The sequence below is a fragment of the Podarcis melisellensis genome (genome assembly GCF_964234715.1).
Source record: "Podarcis melisellensis genome assembly, chromosome: 17".
Lineage (NCBI taxonomy): Eukaryota > Metazoa > Chordata > Lepidosauria > Squamata > Lacertidae > Podarcis > Podarcis melisellensis.
The window spans coordinates 29,074,730-29,086,895 of record NC_138534.1 but is presented as its reverse complement, the minus strand read 5'-3'; the positions used below and the strand labels follow the sequence as shown (position 1 = coordinate 29,086,895).

The following is a 12,166-nucleotide window of genomic DNA, read 5'->3' as shown; positions in this document are numbered from 1 at the left end:
AAGCAACCAAAGGCCTGGTTAAAAAGGAACGTTTTTGCCTGCTGCCTAAAGGTGTATAGGGGCATAGTGGGATCACCAGCTGAAGCTGATGGAAGGCACTCTGGGCCACTGAGACTCTGGATGCTGCAAATGTACTTTTGCAGAGGTTTGGCAAGGATACAAGTTCCCCTATTTTGCACAGCCACTCTGCAAATAGTATTTTTGTGCCTGAGTTTGCTCATGCAAGGATAATCTAAGACTTTGTATTGAAATATCAAATTAAAACTGTCAGGATTTCAAATCTGATTTTATCTTGTGGATGATGAATTGTTTGGCATCCTTTGGTATAAAGACTTTGTGCAGTTCTGAGTGTTTGCATTGGATACTAATTCTAACTGATGGCTAAAACAGCTCAGCTTTAAATGATGAAACCCAAAGTGAGTCTTCTGACATTCCTAACTTTTGACAGTTCATACTGACTGTCTTGCTGACACCTCAGTCCAGAATGTCAAAATACTTATTGATTTGTGTCTTTGACAGCTTTTCATTGTTCCTGCTTCTCTTTCTCCCCCTCCCTAGCAGAAAACAAATATATATATATCAGAAACAGACCTTTATCCACCCCGTGTTTGAATTTGAATGTAGCAAACTTCTTTTTCAGCTTTCCCAATTAAGAGAAAATAGTAATCTCTGGGATTAAATATTTAGCTAGTCTAAAAGTCTTGGGGCTTTTACCCCTGAAGAAGGGGACACTCTTACTCTGCTGTGCTATAATAGTTGTAGGGAACCTTGCTCTCTCTCCCTCCTCCTCCCCATCTACCTCTCCTCTTCCTCTCTGTGTGTGAGAGAGAATGAGAGGAGGATGTTGCATTCCTCACACATGGTGGCACTCAAACACCAAACCTTTAAAACTATTTTGGGGAATGTTCCTTGGCATTGCATATTTGTTCCAGTAGCTGTTTGATCCCTTAAGCACAAGCCTTACTGGAGTGCGCTTTTAAAAAAGGTCAACCTGAAATAGAAGTCAATAACTAAGGCAGGCAAAAACACTTTAAGACTCATCACAGAACGAATGCACATAGTTTAGAACTGCAATCCTGTGTACACACCATTTCACTGGATTTAGTTCTAAATATTAATGCATAGGATCGGGCAGTACATAAAAGTGATCAGGTCAAACCTTAGCCATAGGATTTTGTTTTTAATCTTAGCTGAGTTAAGTCTGTCTTTTTGTGCTTAAGTCAGTGCTCACCCATCTGGATCTTGCCAAGAGTACAAGATCAGTATGTGGGTGGCAGTTGGGTTTACCAGTGATCTGTTTTATTTCCTTAACAGTGCCCAGAGCTCCAGAGATAGTTCTAGCAGATTGTATTGTGGCTGACAACTCTGTAACGATTTCATGGCAAATGACAGAAGAAGACAACAAAATTGATCACTATATACTAGAATACAGGAAAACCAACTTTGATGGGCTTCCTCGAATAAAGGACGAGAGGTGCTGGGAATCTGTGGACTACATTAAGGGCACTGAATATACATTATCAGGTAATTTTATTTTTCTGTTCCCTCCAAGTTGACTTGAGTTGTAACATGAGCTTCATACTTTTTCATGGGAATCTTTTAATGGCAGCTCCCCCATCTAATGTGAAGCCTGCATTTGCAAATGTTTTGCACTCCCAGCATGATAAATGGAGATCTGATCTCATTCAGTTTCCTCCACTTCAGCTAATATTGATATAGTACTTAAATTTGTCTGTAGCTTGGGAGAAGTGGCACTTTAAAACAGTTTTCATATACCTTTCCTCCTTATAGTGCTATTTTTGTTGTTGTTGTTCATTTTAATGGTAGTGGATGTCTGAAGACCTTCTCTCTTTCAGGTCTGAGGTTTGACTCAAAATACATGAACTTCCGTGTCAGAGCTTGCAACAAGGCCGTGGCTGGGGATTATTCTGATCCAGTGACTTTAGAGACGAAAGGTAAAACTGGATAGCTAAGAACTAGGACCATATAGTGGCTTGAATATAGGAAATGCATGCTCAAATGCCATCTTGGCTATAAAATGTACAGTGTTGTTTTAGAGCTGCAGCTGTGTACCTTAATGTACCTCCAGTCGTTAGGCCCAAAAGCCAATTTAAGTAAATTGGAGGAAAGGATTGAAGCAGAGGACTATAGTATTTGCACTGTCTAAAGAGCTGCTATTTAAAATTGTTGACATGGTACCAGGAGAAACACTAACCTGAGGGCACATAACGCTTTCTAAACAAATTCTAGCATAGGGAGATGGCACTGATTAGAGATGGAAGTGCTAAGTAGTGCCACTCCCACTTGATAAACGCTGCAGATTTTTTCATCCTAAAGCCCTTCAGTAAATAACTGTGCTGTGATACGCAGTTGACAAAAATATACCAATTTTAAGCCATCTGTTTAAAGCCATGCAACCATTTAACCACTTGGATATCAATTGTGAGGCACATGGTGGATTTGTTTGTGGCCCTGCAGCAATAAAATATTTTAGCTTTCTTGGTGTGATAGTTGAGCCAAAACAGTAGTGAGATTTTGTTAGCTTTCCTGGCCTGCAAGTGAGTCAGCTGCTAAAGAAGGTAAAGGGACCCCTGACCATTAGGTCCAGTCGTGACCGACTCTGGGGTTGCGGCACTGATCTCGCTTTATTGGCCGAAGGAGCCGGTGTACAGCTTCCGGGTCATGTGGCCAGCATGACTAAGTCACTTCTGGCGAACCAGAGCAGCACATGGAAATGCCGTTTCCCTTCCCGCTGGAGTGGTACCTATTCATCTACTTGCACTTTGACGTAATTTCAAACTGCTAGGTTGGCAGGAGCAGAGACCGAGCAACGGGAGCTCACCCCATCGTGGGGATTCGAACTGCCGACCTTCCGATCGGCAAGTCCTAGGCTCTGTGGTTTAACCCACAGCACCACCTGCGTCCCAGTCAGCTGCTAGGGAGGCATTAATGGCTTTCTTGCCATCTTAGGAAGTCTCAGTGCTGCAGACTGGAGTATGTTGCCAAAGCAGATTCGCACTGTTAGCTCACTTACTTGAGGACAGGTAAAACGACATGGCTTTTTGCTGATGTGCCTGATTCTTTCTCAGACTTTTATCCTGTTATATCAAATGCACCAATATGAGGCCATAACAGTGAAGAGCCTGGTACCTTTTCTTCCTATCCCATGATAGAGATTGGGATCATTTTCTGTCATAAGTGTTGAAACCTTATGTTCTGCTGATTCTTAAAATGCCTCTCACCCTGTGAGTGACACAAACACATATATCACCAGTTCCACCTGAGTGGCATATATGGCTGCATAAATATTAGAAGTGTAGCAAGCAGCCTCCCAGCATATTGAATCATGCTCAGGATATTTCTTCAGAAAAGTCAAGAAGCTGCAGATTGTTTGCCCACGGATCCTATATTGCTCATTTATTTTAATGTTTATATTTTTAAAAATAGCAGGACGATTCATTGAAATGCAGAAGCACTGCCAGTGTAGTCTAGTAGATGAGAAGTGTTCTTAATGATGTCATTGAGTGGCTTGCAAAGTGCACCACTAGTAAAAGGGGTCAGTTCTCCCAACCAGCTTTGGGATTTATTTTCAATTTATGACAACTTGCACAAGCCTGGGTTGCATGTGAGTGTGCTAAAGATGTCATCAGCAGAGGGCTAATGCACAGATCAGTCAGATCAGTTTACTTATGCCATATGAAATTACCAGTTGTGTCTCTGTACTTGCACGTTGGTGAAAGAAAAATTCTAGAAAGCTTTCAGTGGTAAATTGTTACTGTAAGGTATAAAAAAAGCATTCTGAATTTTTAAGTCAGAGGACATCTTTGAAGCACTGGATTATAATCCTAGCAAGGCAAAAACAGAGTGCAAGGCAACAATCTCCATAACAATCTCCATATTTAAAAAGAACTTGGCTTGTCGGCAAATGAGCTTGCAGATGTATATTTGTAATGGGTTGTATCACCAAATGTTGCACTTCTAAAATTAGAACTATTGCCATACATTTTAGGGAGTTGCATTGCTCAGCTTCACATCTACTATCTTTGGGCATTAGGAAAACTTTCCATGTCTGCTATGTAACAACTGGAACTATTCAAGCCTTTTCAACGTATGACACTCTTAGAGTTTTGGTGATAGGTGAGCATTTCTAGTTGACCTTCAAAACTATGTGTTTACAGTGCTCTTAGTGAGCATTTGCCTGGTAGAATCATCAAGTTCAGCATTGCTTAAACATACTGTTGACCTTTCACAGAGGAATTTCAATTCTTGTATTCTGTGAAATACTAAAGAACCGTGTCTAATGCATTCTAGTTGAATAGAGTCTGTTTAGTGTGACACATATTGTTTAGCTTCCAAAAATGAAGGCAAACACAGCAACATAGCCTCAATTATTCTGCTTAGTTGGCAAGTAACAAAGATTAAATTTACCCCACAACAAATTCCAGTGAGGAGCAGTGACTCAGTCCGACTGCTTTGTTGTATTAAAAACTCTCTGGAAGAGTTACTACCTACCTCATCGTCATTTTCTGAGTGTCAGTAAAAGCTAGAAAGCTTCTTGAATATATCTCTTGGGTAAAACGTAGCTATTTCTGTTATATTCTCTCCATATATTAAGTTCTGCCTGTTACACATTTGGCTTCACCCATGAAAGATTTGATGCTAGTACATTTTTTTTAACCTCTATGTATCTTATAATGCTCTGCCGATCAAATTACCATGCTTGCTTATAGTGGCATCTTTTAGTTAGCTTTAAAAATAACTTGTTGTATTCTGCCTTTAGTCATAAGAACTTTTGGAAACCTATTACTTGAAGAATGCTGTGGGACGTCAAGCCTGCAGGCCTCCCTTTTAGCCAAGCCATGCCCATTTGCCCAGTACCTGGTGTCAATATATGATATCAGATGTGGAGCTAAGCTGAAAGGGTTTTTGCAGGGGCTGCTGATCAGCATTGCTTTGTGGGCTGTGTCTCTACCTACTGAGTTTGATTTCAAGCCTTGCGAACAAAAGCAGGTCACCTGGCATTGTGATGTCAGGTGATTGACAGATGGACCCTTGGACAGTGGGAGAGAGAACGATCTGGTCCCCTGGCTGGACCCAGCTTCCCCGTCCCTGCTATGCAGCTCTGCTGGCAAACTGACAACCTTGACAGTTAACACAAAGAATTGCCCTACATACTGATTTCCCCCCTCCCCAGATTAAAACAGAGAACTATAACAGGCTCTGCCTTTCAGAATAAGATGCACACCCTGGCACTGTAAATTAAACTGCATAGGACATTAGTTAGCATTTTCAAAAAGCATGCTCATACTATGGAGACAAAGCAGCCAAGGGACCCTAATCTAGAACATGCTCCAGTGCTGATTTACTGCAGAAAACAGCCCTTTCCAGACTAATAATAATAATAATAATAATAATAATAATAATAATAATAATAAATTATTTATACCCCGCCCATCTGGCTGGGCTTCCCCAGCCACTCTGGGCGGCTTCCCAAAAAATATTAAAATACTATAATACATCAAAGATTAAAAGCTTCCCTAAACAGGGCTGTTTGCACCCAAAGTGGTGTTTGTAGTGGATATCAGGTTTTTTGGGGGGGCGGGGGGGCGGGTTCAGAGCAGAGTGGGAGGGAGCAATATTAATCCATGCAATGCAGATCAAAAGCAAGCAGCAGTTAGCTCAGTTGGTTAGAGTGTAGTGCTGTTAATGCCAAGGTTATGGGTTCAATTCCCATACAGGCCACGTGCATTGCAGGGGGTTAGACTAGATGACCCTTGAGAGTCCCTTCAGCTCTATGATTCTGTGGATCTATGATGCAATATTCTGAATTAGGGCACTAGGGCTGATTTTTCTCAAAAATAAAAGCAGGCAGGTGGAGTAAGCATTTAAAAAATAATAATTAGAAGTATAGCATCAGAGTAGACTTGTCTTAGGTAGGGAACCTGGGCAGCCTATCTAAATATGTTAACTTCTTCACTCTTTGCATTCAGAAAAGGTGTGACTAACCTTTTGATCTGCATCTTTTCTCTGGGCAGCTCTTATATTTAACCTGGATGGTTCATCGTCTCATCTTAATTTGAAAGTTGAAGATTCCTATGTGGAGTGGGATTCTACAGGAGGCAAAAGCCAAGAAAACAAAATTAAAGGAAAAGAGAACAAAGGCAGGTAAGGGAAACTGAGCTCCTCCTCTGATCAAATCAAGTAACTTGTAAATGTCATATTTAAAGGCTGTTGCAGCAAATAGAAGTTTGGTCTATCAGGTAGGAAGTCTTCCTATGCAAAAGAGATTTTTCATTTTGCTATAAACTTAATGAATCCATTCACACTAAACTTAATGTATTTGGCACTATAGCATACTTGCTGGTAAAGTTTTGAGGCAGCTATTGAAGAGAATAACCTTGAAACCTGTGTTGGAAATGGGGAATTTCTTTTTCTGGAAAAAGTGACAGTGTTGCAAGGTAGCTCTGGTTTTGTTTTTCCCCTAACATGGGCAAATTACTAAAAACGATTACCCCTGCTGAAAAATACTAGCAGTCATATTCTTCTTAGGGTTAAGAATTTAACCCTTATGTGGTTCAGTCGTATGACCTATGCACAAATCATGAGCCCTCTAGAAGCATCTTTTTCTGTGTAAATTAGAGAAATGAAATTTAATTTATTTTTGTAAAAAAAAAAATCATTTGATATATTTCTAGCAAGTTAGAAAGTCTGGCCTGCAAAAACAAAATCTGTTGGGGAGCTTTTCTGAGATGATTGTGTTGGTCTAAAGAATAATTTATGTTCTCCAAATAGATTAGATTATTTAACTTCTACACCACTTAATATATTAAAAACATCTCTTAGGTGCTGTACAAAAAAAGGAGCAGCAACAGCCAATTAAACAAAATATTACAAAATCTCAGTTACATATGAAAAGGTTACATTAGTACAAAGTTACTAACATATATGAATCAATATCAATTCATTTTCCTTCTGGCACATCCTCACTCTCATCCTGTGTCCCATTCAGCTGCTCTCTCCCCACCCAGGTTAGTTGAGTTTCCCAGAGGGTCCTGAGGACGGGGAAAGGATCCATCTCCACTCATGGCTCTTTCTTCACCCTCTGTCCTCTCCCCCTCCAAGGTGGATTTAAATGTTGGGGGTTTGTTGGCATACCATAAGCTTCCACAATTGCCACATAGCAAAATACAGTGGTACCTTGGTTTCTCGAACTTAATCTGTTCCGGGAGTCTGTTTGACTCCCGAAACAATTCGAAAACCAAGGCACGGCTTCCATTTGGCTGCAGGAGCTTCCTGCACTCAAGCGGAAGGCGCGTCGAATGTTCGGCTTCCGGAAAATGTTCACAAACTGGTGTTCAGGAGCTGATTTGTTCGACAACTAAGCTGTTGCATAAGTGTATTGCATAAGTGACAATGATGTGCTTTTCTACACTATAAGAATCTTATTGTCTGGGAGCAGGTAGATGTATTCTTGTCAAGTGAGCTATTGCCAACTCCAAATACCCAAACCACTTTTTTACTTCCCAGGAAGTATTTTCCATAAAAGGGAGGAGGCTCCAGGCCTGGGAAACTTTATACATCCATAGTCTCAGTAATAGGAACGTATTTCATGTCACCCCCACCCCAGCTGTGAACAGGGAAGTGGTAACACATTATGTTCAAGAGGTAAAAAGGCTATAAAACTCAAATAGGGCTTAATAGATTCCAAACCTATTTTATGCAGCCTTCTTAAACCATTTCGGTTAAATTTCAATTTGTAAGCAAGTGGGTGTTTTCTTTTTGTAAGTCTGTGAACAGCATACATTTATTAATAGTTATCAGAACAGTTTTGTAGTGGTTTTAAATACTAATATATATATTTTTAAAAAATAAGTCTGTGTGTAGCCACGAAGTAGCTTTTTAATTACCTATTTTTGTCTGACAGTTGCCAGATTACCCTTCTGAAGAACAATACAAGGTGACAGTGTGCCTCTTCATAGCCATAGGGTTCAGCTTTTTACTCTCCAATATTTTCCTTTCAATTCTTGCTCTCTAGAGTTAGCATGAATCAATCCAGCAGCCTTTACCAGTAGACAAGCCACTGTTTGTTGTTTAGATCTTTCTTTCCCCCACTTATTTGTCATCTTTTGTATTTACCGTTCAAACTGCCTTTCTGTAAAATCACCAAGCCAGTATATAAGTTTCGACAATTTATAGAAATGAGAACCGCTAACACTAAACATAGGCAGCGCAAAATGCACCAGTTGCCAGCAAGCTAATGCCTCTGGTATTTTATGGTACACACTGGGCTGTGTCCCCAATTGTAATGGGACCATAGGCCTAGTCTCTAACTTTGTAGTCTGCAGTAAATGGGGATATTTGATTCTGCCAGCACTAAATAGACATAACTGCATCCTTTAAATACAGAAATCCTTCACAATCTTTAAAGGCAGATTCTGGCTTTTTCTGACCCTGCCCTTCAGTCTTAAGTTCTCTGCTTTAAGTAATTTTATTTCAAGAAGTAGCGTTGAGTTTTTGCACTGCATGGTCCCAACCTCTGCAAGCAGTAGCCAATCAAGTGAGGTGGATCATTTTGCAGCATGATGCTTTGTTTTGTAGCATTACCAGAGAAGGGGACAAGGCTATTTGGTCTCCGTGTATCACCTGCAGTATAGATTTCAGCCCTTGTGTATTCTTCCCTCTGGAGATGCAGGTACTTGAGTTAGGCATACAGAATGGGAAGCTAGACTGGCTTTCCGGGCCAAGCGAGTATTTTGGCATTTTGCAATTACAATGTGTGTTTTTCTTTTGAGAATGCACGTTGTCCAAAGAACTTGCTATTTTTTGATGTTACATGAACAAATAAAACACCATAGAAATTGCATTAGTTAGTTCCACAGTGGCTTATCAAAACAAAACCGGCATGCATGTTGGCATTGCTACTGTACAATTAAACGCAGAGAATTCGGCTTGTATTGAATCATGTCTTCAAATGTACCAAATATAAAATATTATAAATGCAATTGTGTACCTGTAAAGGCTGCTAATATTAAGGACATCTTCTGGGTGAAGGGAACTTGGAGCACTTACCTGAAAAATAGCATGTCAGCATTTTGGTAGATCTGGTAGAAGCGGGAAGTTATTCTGAGTTTGTGCCTTCCTTGTATCAATTGCAGCATCTTTTGAACAAACATGCTATTTTTCAACATAACCTGGCAGCAAACCTAACGTGTTGCTTTTATGATAGAAATCAGAAAATAGTAGGCTTCCTAGTAACAATGTACTTGGAGTAGGGTCAAACACTGTGGTGTGTCCCCTTCCTTTCCCCCTCTGAATATATGCTTTTAATTTCTTGGCTTTGCTGTCTTTTCATGCTTTCACTTATTTCTTTTTTTCTTTTGGTAAGTAACTTTCCTTTAATACGTTTTGTTTGTTCAAAGGCCTTTTCAGTGTTGCGTTTAAATGCCTTAAGAATTCACAGTAGAACTTCATTCTGAAAACAGTAAATGCTATATCTGCTATATTCATGCCACTTCAACATTCACGCGACCAGAGGTGTGGGGAAGATGGCTAATGTATTGGGACTGGGTTTCTATCTTATTTTAAAATAACTCATTTCTAATCGGATCAATGGGACACCTCCCCCCCCCCCCCCGAATTACACTTCAAGTTCACTCATTCCTACCCTGCACATATCCCTCCTAGTCTTCAGTAATAGTAACTTTTCTGTTGTCTTAGCATGTTTTTTTCTACTGGTATCCTCTCCTGTGCATGGCTATTTGTATGTATATAGAGACTTTGAGCATGGCTACCTGAACAGACCCCTCTAACAGCATGTGAGCCATCTGTGACCATAAATGCTTCTGTGAAACAGTCTAAAACTGGATTTAAAAAATACTAACTTGGTGCAGTGCAGAACAAACTCATTTCTTGTCATCTTACAGAAGTGGAACTCCTTCCCCAAAGCGATCATCTGTTAGCTCACGTTCACCTTTGATAAGGGGCAGCAGAGATAGATTTACTGGGGAATCGTACACAGTGTTGGGTAAGGTTTTTTAAAAAATAATACTTCTAAATTTATTATTATTATTATTATTATTATTATTATTATTATTATTATTATTAAATTTTTATTTGTGATACAAAAAAACAAACAAACAAGAAAAAGTACATATAGCACTTCCACTTTCAATTCATAAAATCTTTTTCAGTTTGTTTACATTTGGTGTGAGACACTATTTCCTTAGACATTGGGAGAAAAGAGGAAGAGGGTTGAGAAGGATAATGGTCTTTTCATTCTATTGTATAGTGCAGAGTTTCTGTGGCAGCATCTCATGGGTAGGTCCTTTATTTATATAATTATTTGGGGGTTTTATTGTCATGTTGAGAGATGGGAGGGCCCAAAGCTTGCTTGCTTGCGTTTGGTTGGTTGCAGTATGGTTTGTTTGGGGGGGGGGCAGGATTGTTGTGTCCAGATTAGCCATATTAATTTGTATGCGGGGGGTAGGTCATTATCTTGTTGTGCTGTATATGTGGTAAAGGGAAGCCACACCGGGGCGAAGGTGTCCTCTTTTGCTTGTCCCCATGCTAGTTTTACATTTTTTGGTTAATTTTTCTGGTAGGGCAGTTTCCCATACTTTTTGGTACCAGTGGTTTATGTTCACTCCTGATAGGTCCTTCCAGGGTCTGGTTATGATATTTCTAGCTGCTGAGAGTAAGTGACTTAGGAGTTCCTTGTCATGTGCATTGTGGGAAAGGGGTTTTTTTTGGGGGGGGGGTAAGCTTTCTTAGTTTTTATCATTATGATCTGCACTGGAGTGGGAAACCTTTGGTCCTCTCCCCATGTTGTTGAACTACAGCTCTTGCCAACTCTTATCAAGCACGGCTGGGGATATTGGGAGTTGTAGTTCTGCAACATCTGGAGAGCCAAAGGTTCCCTATGCCCGATTTCTACAACACCAAAAAGATTGGGGATTTTCACTGGCTAATGAAATCTCTACTCAATCAGTTATGGATCTTACCCTTGAACAATTTGTGTTTACTCTTGAGCTCTAGGCAGCACAAGTTTATTTGGAAGTGTTCATTGTTCCTTCTCTGTTTCATTACAGGAGATACTACTATTGAGAATGGGCAACACTACTGGGAAGTGAAAGCCCAGAAGGATTGCAAATCCTATAGTGTGGGAGTAGCGTATAAAAATTTGGGGAAATTTGACCAGCTCGGGAAGACTAATACAAGCTGGTGCGTGCATGTGAACAACTGGCTCCAGACTACATTTGCAGCCAAACACAACAACAAAGCAAAATCGCTAGATGTCCTGGTTCCAGACAGGATAGGAGTCTATTGCGACTTTGATGGAGGTAACTTGGGAGTCCTCAGAACTACGCACGAGAGAGCTGAAATAGTGTTACTCCTTGTATTAAGGAAAAGACAAATGTTACACATAAGCTGAACTCTTTTAGAAGTATTAACATGCTTTTATCTCTTCAGGTCAGCTCTCTTTCTATAACGCAAGCTCAAAGCAGTTGTTGTACACCTTCAAAACAAAATTCACCCAGCCGCTACTACCAGGTTTCATGGTCAGTACCTACCTAATTTAATTCATTCCATCATTTCTGCTTCAAGGGCTATTTTTCTACAGTTACTTTTAGGAATAATTTCATAATGTGGAAAAGACTCGCATCGAATGTCACAGATGCTTTCGGGTTATTGATGCGTCACTGTCTGACCTCTAAACATGTTTATATGCTTATTAAACTTGGTTGCTCCAGGAAAAACTGGCAGCCACTTTGATGACCAACTCCAGGGCTCTGTATATGCCTGAAGAAGAGAAACCTCTAATGGGGAAATGCAGGAGTGGCTAACCTGTGACCCTTCAAATGTTGCTGGACTGTAACTCCCATTATCCCTGACCTTTCCCTATGCGGTCTGGGGCTGATGGGAGTTGGAGTCCAGCAGTATTTGGAGGAGGACAAGATGCGCAGATCCCTGAAAATCTATAGCTCACACTTTTTAAAAAAGGATTGTATTATAACTCTAGCCCTCGTAGCTGCAAAACAATCTGCATAACTTATACAAAATTGCCTGGGAGCAGAATTTTATATTTGTTCTGAATATACATCACAGACCTTCTCCTGTTTAGATGAGCCTAGCCAGATACTTAGAAAGCTGAAGTAATTTTATCTGT

General features: G+C 40.2%; 1 protein-coding gene across 3 annotated transcripts in view; it reads left to right on the top strand.

Annotated features, from left to right (window-relative positions):
- Positions 1–12,166, top strand: part of FSD1L (fibronectin type III and SPRY domain containing 1 like) — a 33,021-nt gene that overhangs the window by 16,647 nt on the left and 4,208 nt on the right. The window contains exons 7-13 of one of the 3 annotated variants that reach the window (XM_081894387.1): positions 1,315–1,524; positions 1,857–1,955; positions 6,036–6,165; positions 7,925–7,957; positions 9,924–10,024; positions 11,088–11,339; positions 11,470–11,558. In XM_081894387.1, the coding sequence (XP_081750513.1) occupies positions 1,315–1,524; positions 1,857–1,955; positions 6,036–6,165; positions 7,925–7,957; positions 9,924–10,024; positions 11,088–11,339; positions 11,470–11,558 (914 nt within the window). The remainder of the gene's footprint in view (positions 1–1,314; positions 1,525–1,856; positions 1,956–6,035; positions 6,166–7,924; positions 7,958–9,923; positions 10,025–11,087; positions 11,340–11,469; positions 11,559–12,166) is intronic. The other 2 variants (XM_081894389.1, XM_081894388.1) reach the window with 2 other exon arrangements.